Source organism: Emydura macquarii, unplaced genomic scaffold (genome assembly GCF_026122565.2).
Source record: "Emydura macquarii macquarii isolate MOO-44397 ecotype Brisbane River unplaced genomic scaffold, CSIRO-AGI_Emac_v2 contig_2369, whole genome shotgun sequence".
In the NCBI taxonomy this organism is placed as follows: Eukaryota; Metazoa; Chordata; order Testudines; family Chelidae; genus Emydura; species Emydura macquarii.
In genome coordinates, this window is record NW_027132506.1 from 2,169,356 (window position 1) to 2,193,083 (window position 23,728).

Here is a 23,728-nt window from a genome sequence, read left to right on the forward strand (position 1 = left end):
CCGGCCCCGCCCTCCCCTGGAGCCGGGCGGCCCCGCGCGGCTGTGTCTGGCAGTCAGACGGCGGCGGCAGGCGGAGGGGACGGTTCAAAGCCGCGCGCCCAGCCCGAGCCACAGCCCGGCCCCGCGCCCGCCCGCCATGGGCTGCACCGTGAGCGCCGAGGATAAGGCGGCGGCCGAGCGCTCCAAGATGATCGACAAGAACCTGCGCGAGGACGGCGAGAAGGCGGCGCGGGAGGTCAAGCTGCTGCTGCTGGGTGGGTGAGAGCCCGGCCCCGGCCCGGCCCGGTCCCCCCACCCCTCCCCCAGGGGCAGCCCGGCCCCGCCCAGCGACCCCCGCCTCGGCACTCCCCGCCCCCTGACACCCCCGGCCAGAGCGACCCCCCCACACCCATGAGCCTCTTCTCCCACCCCCGGCCTCCCCACAGACCCGAGCCTGCCCCACCCCGCCAGCCCCGGGTACAGCCCAGCGCACTCCCAAACCCCCCCTAGGCTGGGCAGCCTGCACCCCGCACACTCCAGCCCCCCTGCATTTCCCGGCTACCTAGATACACCCCGGAGAGCCTGGGATATTAACTCCCCCGGCCTACACCCCATGAGTCTCCCCCATACACCCTCTGACAAACCCCGCACAGCCAGCACCCGCCCAGACCCTCTACACCCCCCCCCCCCCCCGTGCCGGCATAGACCACCTCCCTTAGATACCTGCCAGCCCTTCCACCACAGCCACCTAGCAACAGCCCAGAGCAGCTCCAGCCTCCCCCACTGCCTCCACTTCCCTCTACACGCCAGAGGCCCCTCACTCCCAATTCCCATATACCACAGGCCCCCGATCCTCATTTACGCCCCCTCCATGAGCCCCTATATATGGCATAGGGAGGCATGTACCTCAGCCCTCCACATACCCCAGCCCCCAAGTTTCCTCTCTCAGCTTCCCCACAGCTCAGACTGCACATCCCTCCCATCAACCACCAGTCCTTCCCTACAAGTTCCTCTGCAGCCCTCTGTGAACACCCTCTCCCCATCCTTCCCCCATGAAACCCTCCCATTCCTCCCCCCTTTGCCTCTTACCCCGCTCCCTCCCTTCACTTACCCCATCCTTCTGGGAAGGCCAGCCCTACATCTCCCCACCCCCAGCTGTCTGTCCCTCCCCAAAGAATCCCCATTCCTCGGTCAGCCCAACATCTCCACATTCTGAAACCCCCCATCCGGTCCAAACCCACCACCCTCCCTCAAGCCGTGTCCTCACTCCAGCTACCCCATCACTTCCAAACATGTTTGTCATCTGCACCCCTTCCAATGCAACTCCCCAAATTTCCCCTGCCTGTCACAGAACTCCACCGTCTACAGCTGTCCAGCCCTGCCTGGTGTTTTCCAGCCCCTCTGCAGAGCAAATCTGAGGAGAGGAAAGCTTTGAGAGTGCCCCTCTCCATGCCCCTTCCTGCACCGATGGGGGTGATGCTGGGGGAAGAGTTAGGATCCCTGTCAACTGTGGATGTGGGTGGGAGCACTTGCAGGGAGAGTTGGAGACAGCTGCGGCTGAGGGTGATGGGGGGGAAATTGGAAACACTTCCCCCTGCTTGATCTGGGGGGTAGGGATGACTGCAGTCTGTGAGGTGAGCCCCCACCTCTGCAATGAGCTGTGCTGCTCAGGGCAGCGGAACTGCTTTGTGTTGATTCTCAATCACCCCTTTTCTGAAACCCTGCTCAGTCCCACTGAGACCCAGCTGGTGCTCTCATCCCCTCCCAGGAGCTGCCCAGAGCCCGCTGAGCTGGTAGCTTTGTGTCTGCAGTCTCAGGTTAGTGGTCAAAGGGCTCTGTCAGCTGCTTTATGCCTTCAGCATCCAGCAGTGTGCACACTATTGCTCTCCTCCCCTCCTTTCTCTGAGCTCATCATGAGGCCCTAAACCAGGAAAGTAAATGCTGATTTCAAATTCTCAGACTTCCTTGCTTTTTTTTCTCACAAATGCCCCCGCTCACAATTTTTTTTTTGGGGTGAGGGGGTGAGGAAGTAAATTGGTCTTCAGTGCCAAGATAGCAGGTTATTGAAAGAAAGTGTTTTCGGCAGCCTTCGTGTAACTTGCATGGTGTGTTGCATGGAAAGCATACCTGGACAAGCAGCAGCAGTATGGATTCAGTATGTGTGGATTACTGGCTGCAAGCTTATTTGCTTAGTTCAGTCACAAACTTTGCACCAGTCCAGCCTGTGTTTGGTACTCCTAAAATATTTTTCCACTTGTCCTGCCCTTTTTTTAATGAAGCTTCAATCCAAATTGAAGATTTGTGCCCTGTGGACATCAGATGATCATGAGAATGAGAATATATTTGCATACCGCTTGCTGTGTTCAAAGCACTTTACGGGCATTAAACTCAGACATCTCAGCTCTGTCATTTGGCTTTAGGGAATAAAGCAGATTTTTTTTTTAAATGACCTAATTGGATTTTATTTCTGCTTTTGAAATTCCCAAGGAGAGCAATTCCTCATTTAGCCTTTTAAATGCCATAATATTCTGTGATACTCCCACGCAGTGGGGGGGGAGGGAGCCCAGATGGGGTGGCAAACTGGAAGATGTGGGGTGGGATGGGAGGAGAGGTGAATAGGAGATGGAAGGAGAGAAGCACGTGTGGCAAAGCAGTTTAGAAAATGTCTGTCGTGTGGATTTTTTAAATAGAGGAAACACAGTGGCAGGAAACAATGGTGAAATCAGGCAGGCTCATTTCTTTAAACACAACTACATAATTAACATTTGAACAGCTCTGGTCAATACAGCATTGTTGTTTCAAAGTGCTGTCCATCAACGCAGCAGTGACTTCTTGACTTATTTAATATTGGTTAAGTGCCAACAACATATATACTTTCTGGGAAAATCCTTAGGCTTATTTGACGACAGTGGAAATACACTAGCACTTTTTTTAGAGGGATTTCAGAAAACAAAGTAGATCTGACTCCTGGTGTGCCGGGGTATCAGGACTGACTGACTGGAATGCAAGCTTTCTTAATGCTATTAATGGTTTAGGCCCTGATCCTGCGATCAAAATCCAGGTGGGAGGACACCTGGGTTGACCTAAATGGGGTGCTGCACAGGCGTGTGGATCTGTTTGCGGGATCGGGGACTTAGGTGGAGAAAAGTCCTACATGTATTCATGTAACCTTATTTTTGGGTGTGAAGGATCAAGGCTTAGTCTTGCATCTTTCTTTCCTTTAGAAACAAGTGAGTCAAATAAAGCAGCAGCACCAACATTTGTGTTACTTTTACCCTCTTTAAACCTCCTGCTCCACATAACTCCAATATTTAATAATAAAGCTACAGAATGAGGTGGCTGTGGTGCTTTTAGCAGCCAAACAAAAACCTATGCTTGACCTTTTATTTTTTTAGTGAATTTTCTCTTGTATGAGCCTAGCACCTGTTGGCCTGTGTATTTGTAACATAAACTTGCTTGTGATGGATTGCCTGTGGATTTACAGCTGGTTAGGTGAATTCACTAGATAAATAAGGCAGAGGGCAGCAGCTCCACCCATAAACTAAAAATAACATCCAAAAGGTGTCTGGCATCTTGTATTTGGATTTCCACCTGCGTTAGAGCACAGATGACAGGCTGTGCATTTAAGAAACCTATTTGTAGAGCACTGCCATAGCATTTCTGCTAGCTTTGGTAAAACTCTCTAGCTGAAATGGATACTCGCAACAAATGTTTTTCCGGGATAACCACTTTTGCATTGAATGTTAAATATGAAACGAGGGCGTGAGTCTTGCAAATGCCAATGATGCACGTGGTTAGTTTACAGGTAATATTATTCCTCAGGCTTCATTTACTATGTGTTTTCTCAGTGTAGGGGCTGTAGCCAAGTCCTTCACTGTGCCTGTTTAAAGTAGCTCGTTTGCTAACAAAGGCCTCCATCCTGCAAGCATTTTATTCATGCACTTCACTTTATTCACACAGTGACTGCTGTTGGAGTTAGTAGAACTACTCATGTGTAAAGTTAAGCATGGGCACACACCCACTGGTCAGTGTATGTTACAGGTCCCCCCCTCTGTGCTGATTACTGAGGATGTGAGTTGTTACAGCTCTCTGCTAGGTAGCCTTGTCTCCTTAGCTCAAGCCTTAAAATCTCCTGTTTTTAACCAAGAAGGCACCCAGTTCAGTTTCTGGTGTGTTGGCCAAGGTGGTAGCTGTCACATTTGCAGGATTGCTGCCAAATTGACCATCTGTTTTTTACTGCTACCTGTTTGCTATAAAATTAAAGGGAAGAAAATGTCTTGGCAGCTTTTGGTGGAGGATGAATATGTGTATTCTGCTGTCTGTCATGCTGTATGTACAGTACTTGGTTTTGAATGTCCAGTGTGGAATGAATTATTTATGCCCAAATTGTATCTTTATGTTGGAGAGGGGGGAAAAATCCAAATTATTCCTGCCTTCTGACGTGGTGAGTATTTACAAAAGATTATTCTCATCTTGGTGAGGCTCTACATTCAAAAGTAGAGCAAGACAATTTTTATTTCTAGCAGCTGTTCAAGTGTAAATAGTGCTGAAGACTTGAGTCATTATTGTCCTATTTTAAAGCTGAGACATGTCTGGAAAATACTTTCAAATTAACTTGAAGTCATTGCACAAACAGATTGCTCTTTACTGAGTCACAGAAGACACCTTACTGCCTAGATAGTGGCTAATGGGAATATTAGGTTTGTCATTTCTGAGCATGCTTGTCAATTTCTGGTCAGTTACAGCAGGGTGAATCTGATCAGTAAACTCCTTTTTTGAAGAGTGACTGTATAACTGAGGTGTCTCTGGGACTTAGCAAGCACTTTCAGGATGAAAACTGGCTTGATCTTGATGAAATGAGTGGTAAAGAAAAGCTGACTTTGGTCTCTTAGTTGTATGCCAGAAAATATTCCTCATTGCAAAGCTGAAAGTATGCATGTCTAAGTGGTGCTGGCAGATGAGCTGTCCAAGGCAGGCTGATAATGGCAGATGTACTGTATATACATTAAAGATAAGTCAAGGAAAACTCTGGTGACATGAGATCATTATCATTAATTGTTTGAGGGGGAAAATGGACATGAGCCTTCTAATACCCGTGACTCTGAGGTCTGGATTTATTTTTTCACCAGGTCTGCTGTCTTTACAGAGTGATGTTAGTATGGTTCTAATACTCAATTCACATATTTACTCATTAGCATTCCAATTTTTAGATTGATTCTACCACTCTCCCCCAACAAAGCTTTACTCCCGTGAAAGATTTTACTCTGTCAAACTGCTGCTGTGAGTGATTGCTTTGAGAGTCTTTGGAGCAGTCAGCAATACCACGTTTTATCAGTGTTCAGTACCTTTGTCTGCTCTGGTGAGAGCAGCTGCAGTGATCAGAGAACCAACTCCTTGTACAAGCTCAAATTAACACTTCTCAGCAAACAGGGTGGCTTTTGTGCGTCGTGGGTGGAGACTGGGCGGAGGTCTCAACTGATCCTCTGTCAAATCAGAACTCTCTTCACGGGCATTCAAACAGGCTTAAAAGGCTTGTTGTCTTTCCATCAGAGCTTTGGCAAACTAGAATAGCCCTGTAGCTAGCTCTGCAGCGTATGCCACTTGCCTGGAAATTTTAATCAGCCATTTCGGTTTTAACAAACATTTTAGGGAGACAGTAAGTGATGCTTTCTGTTGGTTTGGTTTTAAGCTGTGTACTAGGATCTCCATCCTTCCCTTTCCCCTCTGAATCATGGATTTTTGTTTAGATTATGCACACAAACATTCATTAGAAGTTTAGTCTTTTAATGGCTTATTCCAGTGGGCCATAAATTACCAAGCAAAACTCATGGCTGCTTTTAAATCCAATGCACTCCATCCCAGCAAGCTTTCTTTGGTGGGGGTCAGACTTGAATTTGCCCGTCACTCAGTGTCAAAAATAGACGGCTGCACAAGGGGAAAAATCTTTTTAAAAGAGGCAGACTTTGGTTAGTAATTCCAAATTATTGTAAGACTTTCCTCTCTACCTTAAGGAATGTTAGCATTAAAAAGAAAGATAGATATGCAGGTTTGTCCCAAGGTTGAGTCTTTAGCTAGAAATAAGTACAATCAAAGACTGTTCATTTGGCTTTGGAAATCATTTCCAAAGCCAACGAGACATAACCTCCTGTTACCAAAGAGGAAAGTGTTGCTGAATTTTGCTGACCCAAAAGCAGGGTGGAGAGTTTCACTTGTGCTATTACTTGTTGCAGGTCTGGGTGCATTTTCTTGTTAAATTTCCATTCTCAGAAAACCGGCCCTTGGCTCTCTGACACGTGTCTCTCTTTATAGGGCAGTCCCATTAGTGTGAGCTATTTTAATTTAGATCTAAACTCTGCCTCTGGGGAGGAGTGAGGGAAATAATTCCATTCTCTTAATGGCTTCTTTATAATTAGTTTAGTAACTCTGATTGTGCCCAGAAGTTTTTTATATCTCTGTGGACCAAGGTTTTTATCAGTTCAGATGTGAAAGTTGGCTTAATTTACCAGAGAAAATTAAAAAACAAAAACAAAACACTTTGCTGATGAGGAGCTGAATAAAGCAAAGGCACTAGCTATTCATCTCAGCCCAAGGTATGCTTTCCAGAAGCATGGAAGACATTATTTCTCCGCCAACTGTGAACGTAGTGGAATATTGTAGCAGAATTAACATTTTGGAACAGCGGTAGTAATTGTTGTCTTGTAATAACAGTGGGAGAAAACTGGAACCCATCAGGACCTCTGGAATTCAACAGTTCATCAAGGCTAATTTCTGTGGCAGTGCAAGCTGAACAGCGTGCCAGGTTTTCTAAATTTTACTGCAATGATAACTAAATTCTTTGGCACATTGGCCCAGCAGGAGAACATAACTAGTGTTAGCAGAGCAGCACCAAATACACACAGTGCTACTCATGGACTTAGTCACGTTAAAGAACATATGCTTCTGTTTGAATTGGTGCTGTTGATCTCCATCTTACTGGAGGCAGTGGTTTTGCTAGAACATTGTTCTTATCAGATATTAGATTTTTGACACTGCTTATTTTGGGGGGAAAAAAATCTTTGGCCTGTAGACACAGTTAATGAGTGGGTGTGTGTATATAATATATATGCTTCCTACAGCTAAATAAGGCATGAACAGATGCAATATAGTTAAATAATATTGTCTCTATCAGATGGTTGGAGATCTACAGTTCCGCAAATGGAGAATGATTAATAGATTGGAAAACATGCCTTATAATATGCAGTGCTGTAGCCGTGTCAGTCCCAGGATATTAGAGAAACAACGTGGGTGAGGTAATATCTTTTATGGGACCAACTTCCGGTGATGAGAGAGACAAGGAAGAGCTTGGTGTAGCTCGAAAGCTTGTCTCTCTCACCACCAGAAGTTGGTCCAATAAAAGATATTATTTCACTCACGATGCCTTATAGGGTTTGTCTATACTGGCGCTTATGCTGGTAAAACGTTTGTCACTCAGGAGCTTTAGGGGAGGCTAGCCCATGGCCCCGCACCTTCTGCTTGAGGCCACACTCCTCCTGCCCCTGAGTTGAGCCCCCTGCCGCAGCCGATGGGGAGGAGGAACCCCCCGAGCTGCTGGCTTCCCAGCTCCAGGTAACTGAGGCCCTGGACGGGCGTGGCCCCAGCTGCCATGAAGTCCCAGTTGGCAGGTGGCCCCAGAACCGGGTAGCTTGGGCAGCCCTGAGCCTCAGTCGCACGTAGCCCCAGCGTCGCATTTTCCTGGCCACCATGAGTCCCTGCCAGGCGGCAGAAAGCCCCAGAGCACGAGCTGGGTATGGCTCCAGCTGCCCCGGAGCGCCGGCCGCCCTGAGTTTCAGCCGGGCATCCCCAGTGCCGGCCCAAGCTGCGCGTGGCCCCGGCCACCCCAGAGCATCAACAGGGTGGCGGGCCGCCACAGCACCGAGTGGCCCCTGTTGCCCCGAGTTCTGGCCTGGCTGCATGTGGCCCCAACGCCAGTCGGCCCTGGCTGCCCCAGAGCCCCCGCTGTGCATGGCCCCAGGCACTCCAAAGCGCCAGCTGCCCCGAGTTGAAATTTTAGGATTTTTCACACCCCTGAGTGATGTGTAGTGATACTGATGTGTGTAGTGTAGACCTGGCTCAAGATTGGATATTTTTCTAAAAGATCTGCTGTAGTTCAAATAGAAATTATTTTGGCAAAGTTCTCTGGCTTGTGGTACACAGGAAGTCAGACTAGGTGACCACGATATCCCTTCTGGCCTCAGAATTTGAATTTGATGGCCATTAAGATTTGGCTGGCAGCTGCTAGAAAGTCTTCCAGCAGTTCAGAAATTTGCCTGGTCATAAAAGTATAGTATATTTAAAGGTTTTGTTTAATTGCTAAGCTGTCTTTGTTTAGTCACACATCCAGCCATGTCTAAACCAACCTGAGTGTAACTATTCCATAATGATACAGTAGGAAAACCCTTGCTTCATTGCACCAGCATCCATCACTCAGGCAAATAATTATATCTTCATCAATCATTTGGAGTAACAGAATTGAAGTAATTGAAAGTGAACATATCAGTGCAGCATATATGTCTCCTGCTTGTAAAAACAAACGTCTTGGTTTTGCATCAACCTTTCGTTCAAATAAATGATTTGGCCTTTGTCTAGAAGTAGCGCACCACTACCCGGTGACGTTTGTTCTGTTTTGTTGACATTGTCTGTAGTGATTTAAAAAAAATTGAACATGTGATTTAATTTCTGGTTGATCCCTGAATTCTTAGGGTTTTTTTTGTTTTTTTTAAAAAACTATTTCCTTTTAAATGGTCTCCCTGGAGTATAGTTCTTTCCTGTGATTTATTTAGATCAGTGGTTCTCAACCTGGGGTACACGTATTACACGTACCCCTAGGGATACGCAGAGGGGTACATCAACTCATCTAGATATTTTGTGTTGTTTTATAACAGGTTACATAAAAGCACTAGCGAAGTCAGTACAAACTAACATTTCATACAGACAATGACTTGTTTACACTACTCTATATATTATACGCTGAAATTTAAGTACACTATTTGTTTCAATCAATTTATTTTAAAATTATATGGTAAAAATGAGAGTCAGCAATTTTCCAGTAATAATGTGCTGTGCTGTGACACTAGTATTTTTATGTTTGATTTTGTAAGCAAGTAGTTTTTAAGTGAGGTGAAACTTGGGGTACGCAAGCCAAATCATACTCCTGAAAGGGGTAGAGTGATCTGGAAAGGTTGAGAGCCACTGACTTAGATGCTGTCATATCTCATAGATATAATTGGGCCAGCTCCCCCTCAGACCTATTGTCTCACTCTTTGCAATCTCAGTCACATGTTGGTGACACTTGGGGCACATCGTTAACTTGAGTGTTGCCCCTTCCTTTCAAGCTGATTCATGTGGCTGGCCTGAGAGGGGATATAGGTCAAAATGGAGCGAGCACAGCTAGTCAGCTGCTGATTGATCACTCTGTAGTGTGGATGCAGGCTAGCGCCAGTTGAGCGCTTCTAGTCCTTCAGTGCCTTCCCACAATCTCCTCAGTGTGCTCAGAAAGGACAGGCAGGTTCTCCCACAATTTATTTCAGAGCAAAGAACTGTGGGATGTGCCCCCAGAAGTCAGCACCACACATGAGTGAATGCAGTGCCTGTGTGGACACAGCAACTCACTTGTTGTTTTGCAGGGTGGCTGGTTTCACCTGAACTCTGCTAACTTGAGAGGAATAACTTGAGTGTAGGTAACGGGAGTTAACTCTGCAGTGAAGACACATGCAATTCAGAGCTTTGTCTCAGGCTCTCTGCAAACTCCAGCAAACCCCACTGCATCTTTTACACCTGCTCAGAGCCCTTGTGTCTCATGTTAAATGTTATCAGTGCCTGAAAAATCCCCTTGTTGTTAATCCCCTTGTTAATAGGAAACTTTTTGGGATGTGTTTGTTGCCTTCCTCAGTCTGCAGACAGCTCCAGTGCTTTTGCTACTGCGCAGAGCTTTGCCAAGCTGCACCAGGCTGAAGTTAACAAGGTTCAGGTCAGTTTAGCTGCTTCAGCTCAGAACCCAGTGGGCAGAAGTGAAACTAATGATCACATGATTTTCATGCGGTTACTTGGGAAGATTATGACAAGCAGCAGAGGAATGTCATTGGAGGAGGATCCAGAAAAGTGGTTGAGGGAGGAGTATGGCAGTGGACACCCCCCTCCTTCTTTGTGGCAGCTGGGAGCCACTCTGGGATATAAGAGTTGACTGGCACATGCATCTGTCCAGCTGCATGTAGGGAGTGGAGCGACTCTTATAATAACATCTAAGATTACTGTAACTGATGATCTATTCTCTCCCTGTTTTGCAGACTTTTTTTTTTTTTTTAAACTTAGTGAAACAGACTAGATGCAAACTGTTGTCAAGTATGGAGCTGTTTAGTCAGTTGTTTGTGTAGCTCTTTTCCACAGCAACAGGGAGAGGAAAAATGCTTTTTAAAAATAGGAAAATATACGTGTAACTCCACAATAACTGGCAAGGCACTTCTGAGGGAAAATGTGGTACCTGGAACTATTTTTGTCTTTTTTTTTTTCTTCAGTTGACAAGATCTGAGATTGGTGGTGTCCCTCTAAGCATCCTGGCACCTTCATTGCGCCCTACCCCCCCATCTGAGCTACTGTAGCCTTCTTAAACTTTCCATTTCGGATTTTAAATAGATTTTCCTACTTATCCCTTTCCCTCTGCCGTGTATAACTCTTTATTATTGTAAAGCAGTGGGTATATTTTTCCATGAACAGATTTTAGCACTCAGCAAACGCAGCAGAGAATTTCTGTAGTTATTTTCCCTTAAAACTAGTCCCTTAGGGGTCCCCCAGTAATGGAACGCCTCCCCTCCTGCTCCTCACATGAAGCCCCATCATTTAAAACTTGTTTTGAGCAGGGGATTGGACTAGATGACCTCCTGAGATCCCTTCTGACCCTAATCTTCTATGATTCTAAAACAATCAGAACAACATATTGAGTTGAGAATAGGAAAAATGCGGCCCAGCTCAGCTGCTAAAATTCAGTTACCTCTGGAGTTCTGAATTGTCTTTGGTCCATTTTGTTTACAGATGACAATGACCCCAAGTAAGTGGATATTGGCTTCCTCCCAGACACCCAAGTTATTTTTAGATTGTGAAGATTAAGGCACTTTTCTCTTTTTGTTGTAGTAGCAGCATCTGGTGAGGCAAGTGGTTCTATGTTTGGGTGGGTGAGGGGGAAGCCTTGTGCAGTAATATGTCACTTAGATTAATTTCACATCCACCCTACAATTTTCTGCAGAATTTTGCCAGTTATACTTTGTTTGCTTCCTGTTGATGCATTGGACTTGGTTGTCTGAAAGCATGCCAAAATAACTTTTTAAAAAACGAATCCTGTTCTTAGGATGTTATAACTCTAACTTGGCTGAGATGTCATGTTCTACCAAGAGTAAGAATGAACTCTTAGACAGTTGCATAACTTTTGAGGGGAGGTAGAAGTGAGAGAAGTGGGAGAAATTGACATAATTGCTGAATCAGATACACTGAAAATGATTTGTGTACATGAAATTTCATCTCTTATTTTTAAATAAGATTTTTATACCTGTTAAGAGTCTGAAATGTCAGCACTTCAGAACATTTCTTGGAATTGTGTCAGTGGCTGCTTTTGTTTTGCCGTCTACATGAACAGTTAAAAGCTTTCTATGGGTGTGTTTAAAAAACAGATCCCCCGCCAATAATCTCATTCGGACACAGTAAATGACATGTAACAGCTCCTTCCGGGTGCCTGGATTAAGGGGCTTCAAGTGGGTTGTGTGTGTGGCTTATATGTTTGTTTGTAATTCAAGCAGAGAGCTGACCTTTTTGGAGGCCCCTCCTCCACCCCCTGTGAACTGGCCTCTTGCAGGAAAAACTCACAGGGGGCAGGGCTCAGGAACCCTTTCTTTTGTTTTCGAGGCTTGCGTAAAAATAGAGTAAGGGAGGGTCCGACTGCAACTTTCTGAGGCTTCATTTTCCAAGCGCAGTGGGTGGAGTGAGGGTGGCTTTTTGTGTTGCTGCCCATTTGTGGCATTTCACTCAGTTGGGTGACTTTCAGCTACTGTTAACGGATGGTGGGGCTCCCTCTCCTGCTCCCTGCGGTGCTCTGAGCATCGTCAGTAGTATTAAGGTAAAACGTTTCCAGATTTAGGTGCTTGACCCTGAAGCACCTAAATCCATAGGGATTGGTCTGAACTGGCTCTCGCAGTTGTGGTATCTGCCACTGGGGTTTGTAAGCTCTCACTTGCTCTGAAAAGCAAGTCCTTTACTCTGTTGTCTAACTCAAGGCCACTGAGCTTTGAAATCTTTGACTGAAGTCTCTTGGCCTGCCCCCCCATAAAGCATCCTACTATGCTTGAACTTCTTTTTAAACACTGATTTTGTTGGCGTGTTAAAGGCTTCTTGCCTGACTGAGTTCAGGGCCTAAGTGAGGGCTCCAAGCGCCCTTCCCATCTAGGGTGAGCAGATATCCTGGTTTTATAGGGGCAGTCCTGATGATAAAGGGTTTGTGATATATAGGCGCCTATTACCCCCAACCCTCATCCTGATTTTTCACACTTGCTATCTTGTCACCCTGTTCACACCCTACTGCCAGTCCCTTCGCAGTAGCTGTTAGCCAAGGAGGAGAATGGCGAAGAGGGTTGCTTGATGCACTCACAACATTACCCAGGATGCTTTTCCATCTTGCAGTTGTCGTTAGTTGTGGGGTTATCAGTTGTTGGCTGTGTGCGTGTGTGTGTTCCCCATGGATGTGCTGTCCCAGCTCTGTGCAGGTAAGTGAGTGAATCAAATCGAATGAATCGACATGACCATGGAACCGCTGAGCAACGAAGGCATCTGGCCAGGTTTGTTGCAATGAAGCACGATGTGAAGCGACCTGTATCTTACAAGTACACTTAACTGGTAAATGCATCTTCACAATGGAATGGCTCAGTTAATGGCGAGACTCCTTGTTATCCCCTTGGCCGGACAAAGTCATTTCCTCTGACATGCTCTTTTATACATTGCTACAGACATGTTTCATTCTGCCCCTCTGCTGCATGTAGTTGCCACCCTCTGACGTAGTATGATGCCACCCACAACCTTGTACTAGATGGTTCGGTCAAAACGTTCCTATTCATCATATTACAAGACATTTCTATCCATTGTAGTGTCATTTGAGGAGGTCCAGGAGCCCTCCTTATCTTTGGGGTTCTAGCATGTCCTGATACCCTCTGTCTCTAGATTGTCATTTCATACTCTTGTGCCTAGCACTGCTTTAAGAACATGTGTGTTTGCAGTATCAGCTCAATTCTTGCCAGTTTTTAGGAGGTCATATGTAAGTTCACAGTCTGGCTTTGCTTCTTAGCAGTATTAAACTTTGGGTCAGGCCTATTTTATTAGGCCTCAGGCTTTATACCTGGCCTGTTGTATTAGGTCTCGTGTCTCAGACTTTCACTTTCTACTACAGCAGTTAGATTGCAATATCTGGGAGCCCTGACCCTGGGAGCCCTCTGAAAGTTTTAACCTGTGCTTTTGTTTGTGTTGAATTCAGATGTTACAGGGACATCTGTCAGGTCAGATTTACGGAACCTAACCGTGGAGCCCAAACTAAGTATTTATATAGAACCTTAGAAAGCAAAAGAAATGTTGTTCTTCGAGTGTTTGCTCATGTACATTCCCAATTTAGGTGTGTGCGTGCCACATCATGCACTGGTGCCGGAAATTTTTTCCCCTCAGTAGTACCCATAGTGGCCGGCTCTAGCATATAGGTGCCGCCGGCCCCCCGCCTCTCAGTTCCTTCTTACTGCCAGTGACGGTGCTGGAATGTCTCTTACTTTCACAAGTTTTTCTTGAACCCAGTGGCCAAATGCATTTTGATGGTGGCAGCCTAACTCCGGAGGAGACGGATGCAGGTGTTTGTTTCCTTACCTGGACGATTGGCTTGTCAAGGGCAGGTCAAGGTCTCAAGTCCAGGCCAGCATTGTGACTATTCGGAATGCTTGTCAAGTGCTGGGCCTCCTAATAAATGAGTACAAATCAACATTAGTCCCAGTACAGAGGACAGAGTTCATCGGAACTCTCCTGGAGTCTACCAAGGCCAGTGTGTTCCTTCCGGAGGACAGGTTCCAGGCAATGTCAGAGATTATAGCCCACATTTCTGCCTGCCCTCTCACCACAGTGAAGTCATGCCTCTGCCTGCTAGTCCACCTGGCAGCCTGCACCTCAGACCCCTCCAGATGTGGCTCGTGTCGGTATGCTCGCCAGCCAGACATCACCTAGACAGGATACTCACGGTCCCTCCACAAATACTTACCTCTCTGGTATGGTGGACGAGGCCGCACCAAGTAGTCTCAGGAATACCCTTTGAGGTGCCCCAGCCATCGGTATCACTGATCTTGGATGCCTCAGACTTAGGCTGGGGGGCTCACCCAGGTCCCCTATGGACCCAGGGCACATGGACTACAAAGGAACTGGTATTGCACATCAACGTCAGGGAGCTCAGGGCAATTCATCTAGCCTGCTCAGTTTTCCTACCACATCTCTCCAACAGGGTTATGCAGGTACTCATAGACAATACAGCTTCCATATACCACATCAACAGACAGGGTGGGCCCGGTCCCCGGCCCTGTGTGGGAAGCAATACGTGTATGGGACTTTTGCATCAGCCATGACATTCACCTGGAGGCGGTGCATCTCCCTGGGATCAGCAACTTTTTGGTGGACTGCCTCAGCAGCTCTTTATGCTCTCCCCACGAGTGGTCCCTTGACCTGGAGGTGGTCACTCCCCTCTTCCAGAGGTGGGGCAATCCCCGAGTGGACCTCTTCGCCACCAGGGACAACAGAAAATACAATCAATTTTGCTCCCATCAGGGGCTTACTAACCGATGCCTTTCGCCTCTCTTGGTCAGGGAGTCTAATGTATGCCTTTCTGCCAATACCTTTAATTCACAAGGTTCTCCTAAAGGTGAAGAGGGACAAAGCACAAGTCATCTTAGTAGCCCCAGCGTGGCCCCAACAGCATTGCTTTGGGATGCTACTCGAACTGGCAGGGCTGAGGCAATGGACATTTCCGTTACAATAGGACCTTTTGTCCCAAGATCAAGGTCTCCTGCTCCATCAGGAGCTAGTCACCCTGCACCTGATGGCGTGGATGCTCCATGGCTGAATAGAGATGAGCAAGCCTGCTCCAGCCAAATTGAACGGATCCTTTTAGAGAGCAGAAAGCCGTGCACCAGATCAGCTTACTGGGCTAAATGGAAGCTCTTTACCTGTTGGGAGGCCGAACAGGGCATTTCCGCAATGGAGGTGTCACTCCCTGCAGTCTTGGACTACCTGCTCCACTTAAAGCAAGAGAGTTTGGCCTTCTCATCTATCAGGGTCCATTTAGTGGCCATATCTGCTTTCCACTCTCTGGTGGATGATAGGACAATTTTCTCACATGAAATGGCGGCCAGATTTCTTCAGGGCTTGGAAAGGCTCTTTCCTGCAATGTGCGATTCCTCTCCCCAGTGGGATCTGAATTTGGTCCTCTCTAGACTTACCGGGCCTCCATTTGAGCCCTCGTGTTCCCTTACGCACCTATCCTGGAAGGTTGCTTTCCTGGTGATTATTACATCCGCGAGGTGGGTGTTGGAGATCAGGGCATTAACCTCAGAGCCTCCCTACACTGTGTTTTATAAGGACAAGGTCCAACTATGCCCACACCCGGCCTTTTTACCTAAGGTGATCTCTCATTTTCACCTTAACCAGGACATATTCCTGCCGGTATTCTGTCCCAAACTGCACAACTCCAGCGAGGAGAGGCGCCTGCATACCCTCGATGTGAAAAGGGCCCTGGTGTTTTATATTGACAGAACCAAGCCCTTTCATTACTCTATGCAACTCTTCATCGCGGTCGCGGATAGAATAAAAGGACTGCCAGTGTATTCACAGCGGATCTTAAAGTGGGAGATGGACATGAGCAACACATCTCGAAGAACAACAGTTACGAGGTAAGTAACGGTTCTTTTCCATTAAAAACTTGTGGAAGGTTTTCTGTCTAATCCCACACCCCACTCCCCTGATGTTTGTCAGCTGACCTTGGCTACTTTGGGCTGGTGCAACAGACCCAAGCAGTGAAATTGACAAGAAACTAACTAGTCTGTTTTCAGTGTAACAAGCTGAGAAAAATGCCCAAACATCAAAAATACAACTAATGAAAAGTAAATGAGAATTTAGAGCATTATTAATCTGGGGTGTTTGACAGTGGTGGCAGAGCTGTTTTCTTAACAGGATTTTTAATCCTGCAGAGTCCCTTTAAAAGTAAACTTGGTAGTGATCAACAGGTGTTTTTCAACTCCTGAGTAGAGGTGGATTTGGGTAGAAATGGGAGACTACCTACAAAAATCTTTAGGATTTAGAGCCTGAAGGAATCCTTGGTATGAAATACATGGTGAACTGAGTGGGGCTTTTAAAATAACCACCATTGAGTTTGTTTGTGCTTATCTTGCAAGAGCTGAGAACTTTGCAAATGCTTAAAGCAGTGCAGGGAGCTGTACACCTAATAGGGCTTTGGAAACTAACAATGCAGGAAATGCAGAGTTGTGAACTTGGATCCTGGCAAGTAAATAAAGGAGGGGGGATGACTTTCAAGTATATCAAAATTGGTTAATAAATTTTAAGTCTAAATAGAGAAATTTAAATCCTATGGGTTGTGTTTTTTTTTTTTTTCTATTTTTAGAAAATAAATGGCAGCTGCCTCACTTTTGTTTCCTGGCAAAGCTCAGCTGGAGGAGCTCTGCTTACCATGGATACGTTTTTAAAAGTAAAAAAAAATGCATCTCTGGCTCTTCTGATGGGGCTTGTCTACACTAGAAAGATGGGCCTTTTAAGTGTACCAATGTGGGCCAAGGTTACGCTAGAAAATTAGGTTGGTTTCACAATGTCAGTAAGGGGTGTGAACAATCTACACCATGAGCGGCACCAATAAGCCGACCTAAGTCTCTGTATAGACAGTAGTAGGTTGATGGACGGACGAATTCTTCCTGTCTACTGTCTCCTGAGGAGGTGGATTACCTACTCTGACAGGAGAACCCACCTTGTCGACCTAGGTAGTGTCTACTCTGAATCACTACAGCGACACAGCTGTGCCTCTGTAGTCTTTCAAGTGTAGACAAGCCCACGGTTAAGGCACTACAACTTTCCCCCTAGTGTGGAGGCAGTTACATCAGTATAAAGGTGCTTTATGCCAGTGTAACTACTGGGAAGGGGAATAAGCTATACTGGTGTAAAAAACTTTATACTGGTACGACCACAGTAGTAATTGTTTTGGTATTGGTAAAAAATCACCCTCCCCACCCCCCATCCGATCTAGTTATCCTGGAACAAAATGTGTGTGTGGAGCAGGCCGAAGATGGGATGCTGCCACCTTGGTGAAGACTGAGATCCTACCACCCTCAGTTGGCAACTTGCAAACCCACTTCCATGTAGCTTTAATGCCTTAAACAAAGATTTAAGTTCTCTGGCCCCAGAAGTAGGGCATTTGGGAGACTGGAAGGGCATGGCAGCCTCCCCACTGCTGGGTTGCTTGTGGTGGGGCATAGTGAGATTAGCACCTGCTTCTAGTGGGGTCTTGTAGAATGCTTGGGGCAGTCGAAAGCTGCCCTCCTCCAGTGACAGACCTGGTGGGACAGCAGACCACCCTCCCCATAGTTTGGGAGGTCAGCCGGTGCAGGGTGTGTGCATTAATGACTCTCTGGGCCATCTTGGCTAAATCAGATCCATTGTGTTTAATTTTTAAACAACTATTAGCCCTGACCTTAGAAGAGAATGCAAATGTATACAAGGGGGAGTGTGAAATGGGCCCAGTCAGCTGGTGGCTCATTATTAGAGAGGCGAATTACCCATCACTTGCTCACTCACTTCCTTCTGTCAGGTGCAGTGCTTCCCTAGTGACTTAGTGGTTTACAGCAGCCAGGCGCTCGAGGGCCAGTGACGTTGGCTAACATCAAATAGCCTGCGCCATTTGTCCTTGGCGCCAGAGTTCCTCCTCTTCTGGCGAATGTTCAGGATCTTGCACGGAGCAAGACATGGGCCTGTCTGTCTTCTCCAGCTTCAAGAACGTTGTCCTCTGGTGGCCCATCTTACTGTCAGCTTGAGAGAGGGAGGAGCTGCTCTGCTTTGTGAAAATCCTGGGGAGCCATTGACCCTACTTTCTGGGAACAGCTAGAGCTTTATCTGAGAAATGGTATTTTAAGCATCACATTACTACTGAATATAGTTGTGCACTAACCACACTGTGAACATTCTGCTCTGGCTCCAATTATCTTTTTTCCCTCAGGATGTTAAATGATAAATTCTCTTTTTTTTCCCCTCATGTAGTTTGAAAATAGGCCTGCCAATGTCTGCTCTCCAAGACTTCCCAAGGGCACAGGGAGGGCTGGGCAGAAATTGCCATCCCAGATTCTACTGTAGCAGTGATAAGCTCAGTGGTTGGCCTGGAGGTGTGGACTCGAGTCAGAAGAATGTGGGTTCTATTCCAGACTCTGCTACCAGCTCACTCCATGTCCTTAGGCAGGTCACGTCCACTCTATGCCTCAGTTTCTCCATTTGTAAAATGGAGATGATGCTGACCCATCCCTAGAATGTTTTGAGATCCATGGATGAAGAATTGTTCTCTACATAAATCTTTTATTCCTTGCACTGAACTCCGGGAGTCCTGCTTGAGACAGTTCCGTGGCTGTGATGTAGCCGGTATGTCCATCTGAATGCTCTCTACCATGTCCTGTTGCACTTGGTGATGTTCTCTGGAACTCTTTCATGCTTGTGCTATCTGGTGTATTCGCTAGAGCTCCCATTCTTTAGTTACTCTCCCTGTGGGCTGCATTGAAACCATCTCAGAACTGCAGCTGAAAAGTACCCAGAGTTTCCAGTGCTGTGATTATCTGCTCTGAATCATTGGGGCTGTGCTAAGCAAGAAGGTGACTAAGCTGCCGCTCTAGCAGTGTAATGTCAGCTGCCGCCTCCTTGTTCTCCAAAGCTCTGTGCAACACTTTGCTTTGTCAAACGCCTTTCATTTGCGCTGCATCCCAGGCCGTGTAGCAGATGGAGAACCGGGTGCTGCCAAACATTGGCTCTGGCGAGTTTGGCAACAGTTCTGTGTGGAGCGATAGCACTCACGCAGCCTCCCATATGAGAAGGTGCTTTGTCGTGTGTATGGTGTTGGCTGGGCCACTGGGGTTATCCCTGTTTCCTGTGGGGAAAAGCACCAGGGAATCTGTACTGCACCAGCAATGGGCAGGAAGGACCTCTGGTTTATTATCTACTCATCTGAAAGGCTGCACCTTTCCTTCTGCTGCTAAGCAGTGCAGAGTCAGAGTTGTAATGTGCAATTGCCATTACGTGACCACACTGTTCTAATTCCCTTTGATTGCGCTGATGGACCAATATAATACAACAGGCCTACTGTCATTTTAATTTCATCCTTCAGATTAGTGGTGGGTTGATGGAAGTAGTAACTAGTTGGGTACCTTTTTAACTACAAAAATGGAACCTCACCAGCGTGGCTGAAATGCTCCTCACTGACTCCATATAATCTGCACTTCTCAAAGCCCTGGATAGACGTAATGAATGTAGATCCCAGCAGAATGCCTGTCTTGAACAGCTAAGTATTGGGGGATTTTGCTGGTTACAGTCTTTTTGTTCAGTGGAGGTACTTCAAACTGTATTCAGTGCTTTTGGGAGGGAACATGCTGCCTTTGGTCCTCCAGGGCATGGTTTGCAAGGAAAAATGGTATCTGTAGGGAGGTCTGTTAAACCATTTACAGGGGAAAGTGTTGGGTTTGCAATCCAGAGAGGGAGAGCTCTAAAAACGCTTGCAGGGTTGTTTATTAAGGATAATACATCGTTAATGTTGAAAGCTAGACCTGTCATAAATTGCAGTCTGGGAGTGCTCCGTCTCCAGGAGGGGGCTGGACGAGATCGTCTCCTGTAACACTTTCACTCTTTTGAGGCAATCTTCTCTTGAGAAAAAGTTTGATCTGTCGCATTGATTGCAAAGGCAGTGTTCCATAGCAGCAGGTCTCCCTCTAGATTTCTTGTAGATTCTTCACCTAAGCTTCTACTACATCCCGAGATGCGAGTCGTGTGCGAGTCGTGTTGAAGCATCAGGGAGCTAATTTCCTATCAAGTAAAGAAAATACAGGTTTTTCTGGCTGTTCGTCAGGCAAGGCCATCCCAGAGGAAATACTTCTGCCATTGCAAACAGGGTTTGTTTCTTTAGGGATTGAGGGTAGGGTTTTGTTTCCTGCTAAATCTCATTTGATCATTAGCAAACTAGGAGAATTAGTGAGTTATGGCAGAGCTAGGCTTTTACTGGGGCAATCTGAAGTGCCAAGGTCAAGAAAAAGGACCCTTTCACATGACTCAGATGAAGACTTAGTATAACTCTTTTGTTGCTGATTCTAATCAGGAGCTAACAGTACTGTGTCTGCATCTGGATTTGGCTGGCAAGTGTTTCTTTCTGAGTTAGAATGTATGGCTGCTCATTGTACATAGAGCCCTCAAGTATCTGCTTTTCGTATGCTTGCTGTGAATTATCAGCTGGATCGATTCTGCCTTAGTTCTGTCAGTTCTGTCCAATTAGTCTTCCTTATTAATTCCCCTCCGTCCATTTTTGATTCAGCTTCTTGTGTGACGAAGCTTCTCTGTTGGAAGGTGGGGTTTCTAGTTAGATTTGTGCTGTTTGTGTCCATGTTGCATTGGCTGTTGAATCAATGTACACGGTGAGGTTATTTTTCTTCCATTCATGTTTGTAGCTGCTAGGCCAAGTGCCCCTTTCTAGCTCTCGTTAGCTGGTGCTTTTTCTGATTGGGTTTGTTCAGGCGTGGTGTACAAAAGGGGAAGCATTAGTAACAAGCAGTGCTGTTATGACAAAGCCCGCTTCCTCCATTTGAGTGAAGTGATGGGGGATGGGGCGACTGGTTCATTTTACCTCTTCCCACTGGTCTCTTTAATCTCTCTTATTTCTGTCCTTGTCAAATGGTCACTGGATGTGGAAGATTTTCGGGCCAGAGGAGTGGGCTGGCTGGCCGGCTGATGGGACTGGAGCTGGGGCTTCTGGGTTCTATTCGTGGGTCTGTCTGAGCTTGCTTTGTGAGGCTTAATTCAGTCGTGATTGCGAGACACTCAAATGCCGCTGTGACTCATGGCAGTAAAGAAGGAACAGTGGGGACAGTACTGCTGGGGTGCATCATGAGGAGCAAGGGTCTGGGCTATCAAAGGCTTCCAAGGGAATGCACGGGTTAAAGCATCTGTTGTGGGACATCAGTAGGAGGTCGCTAAGGACCAGCTCCACACAGGTATTTAGGTGTCTTAACTCCCACTGAAATCACTACTACTTCAGAGAAAATCTACTGCTCCAAAGAGGAGGAAGCACTGGGTCTGCCCTCTCCATCCCATTATAAGGTGCCCATCACTGTGGTACCTGAGCGTAGCCAAAATGAAGGATCGTTTGGAAGCAAGTAGAAACTTGTTTGTGTGTAACTTTTTATTCCCTGTTTGACATCTGCCAAGCAAGGCTGCCTGTGTGCTCTATCAGCATCCCACCCCTGGCAATTTTATGTTCCCTTCCAAGTGGAAAGTAATATTTTACCCCAACTGGGAGCCTTGAAATGCCATGAATATGCCAAAGGCCATTAGTGGGAACCAGAGCCCAAGAGTGCTGTAAAATCACCGCTCATGCTCTGAATGTGACAGCGCTGCTGTCATACAAAGCTCTGTTGAGACTGAGCCCGCCGTGCCTGTCTGAATGGATTCCTTCCATCAGCTAGCTCATTATAACCCTCTCACCAGCAGTTGAATTGGCCTACCAGGGCAGTAGCCATTCAAATGCGTAATAACTTTGCACCTTAAAAAAAAAAAAATGGAGCTGTTCATCAGTGCAGCTAGTTCTTTAACGCTTTGTGTAGTTCAGCTGGATACCAATGTTCCTTGTAAGTCACTGTGCTGAATTTTTACTGCCATGTATCATTTACCAAATCCATTACACTTAATTCCTATGATTCAGTCTATTTTTATGTCTCAGATCAGTCACCTGCACTTAGTGTTCAATTCATCCACGCTGAAAGTGGGATTCGCATTTCACTGCAGTTCAGATCTGCTCAGCTAAGAGCAGCCGCTTTTGCAGTGTAGCTTTGCTGACTGTGCCTAAGAGAAGGTAGAAGTCCTCTTCCTTTGTGACGTGAACATGTATCTCTAGGGGGAGATCAAATTGTTCCCCATGTTGGGATTCATAAAAATATATATTTATATCCAGTGTGATATGTTTAGGGTCATTGAGGCCCAGTATGCATGAGGTGAGCCAAACACACACACCCTCCTTGATCTGGTCTAATGATCATCTCTGGGGAGGCCTCTGAACTCCACTCTTTCCTTTGTTAAACCTCTGCTATTCAGTGCTATTAGGATACAGGTGGGTCAGTGGTGATGGACCGTTCTTCTGTCATACAGAATACAAGCTGTCACTGCGTGCTGTAGAGTGTGAATGACAAGTGTAAACAGTAGGAAGGATGGTTCAGTGGTTAGAGCACTAGCCTAGGACTTGGGAGATCGGGTGCAAGTCCCTGCTCTCGGATTTTCTTTATGACCGTGGCCAGTCACTGCCTCATTTCCTTATCTCTACAATGGGGATAACAGCACTGCCTTCCCTATGTGAAGATCAATACGTTAAAGATTGTGATGTGCTCAGATCTACAGTGGTGGGGACCAGATAAATGTCTCTAAAAGAGATCAACTGCATGATATACCATAATAACTGTAGAGATCACCTGCTGTGATGTAAGGTGTGGTTCTGGAACCAACACATTTGTGTTAGTTGTGGTGGCCAACAACAGAATTTAAAATGTGTGGCCGTGCTAATCTGCCCACATGAAGTGAAATTTGAAGTGTGAGACTCAAGGCCTCCTTTTGTGTCTTGATAAAGTTGATCATTAATTGGTACATATGTCAGGGTGACATACTGAAATGTACACAAGGCACTGGAGTAGATAATTCTTTGTTTAAAAACTAAACTGATCTTCTGTAGCCGGCATAATTGCAAGCTCTTCAAACTGTAAACCCTTCTTGGTCCATATGTTTTATTAGTGGTATTAAATGCTGAGAAATCTGTAACAGCTGAAACTAAGCATTGGCAAATCGCTTTTAACAGATGGAATTTTAATACCTAACTATACAGGGGAAATGGAGGCATGATCTAAAGTGCAGTGGGTTGGTAACACAAAGTACACATAGTCTACAGATCCCCTTTATTAATTTTGCTGATCTCATATTCACCTATTTCTAGCAACTGCCTGGAAATCACAGTGCAAAGTTTATAAAAGATGGGATGACAGAAACCCTAGCCTTGGTGCCTCTCACCTGCAGACATTAGTAAGATCGTATGAGTCCTGATTTGGTCTTCAGAGCACCGTTTGAAGATGCTGGTGTGTGATTGGTCTCCCTTCCCCCTGCTCCTTTACTACAAGAGGCTGGGAATGTCCTGGTTAATGAATATGCAAGAACCTTTGTTTCCCGCCCAGCAGTGTAATTTACCGTAGGCTGAGCCACCAGCAAAACTGCCTTCCCCTTTTGTGTGACTGTAAGGAGAACAGGGGCTGGATTGGCACGTTGCGTTTGCTTCCGTGCTGTGTTGATTCCATGGGCTTTCTTTGTCTGACTCCGACATGCCAGTTATTTCCCATGTTGTAAAAGTAGACTCTGGAGATGTAAGTAAAATGGGCCA

General features: G+C 46.3%; 1 protein-coding gene across 7 annotated transcripts in view; it reads left to right on the forward strand.

Moving 5' to 3' along the window:
• The first annotated feature begins 50 nt into the window (after positions 1 to 50).
• GNAI2 (G protein subunit alpha i2) overlaps positions 51 to 23,728 on the forward strand; it is a 154,159-nt gene continuing 130,481 nt past the window's right edge. For all 7 annotated transcript variants that reach the window (XM_067561216.1, XM_067561217.1, XM_067561215.1 and 4 more), the window contains exon 1: positions 51 to 254. In XM_067561216.1, the coding sequence (XP_067417317.1) occupies positions 137 to 254 (118 nt within the window). In that variant the 5' untranslated portion in view covers positions 51 to 136. The remainder of the gene's footprint in view (positions 255 to 23,728) is intronic.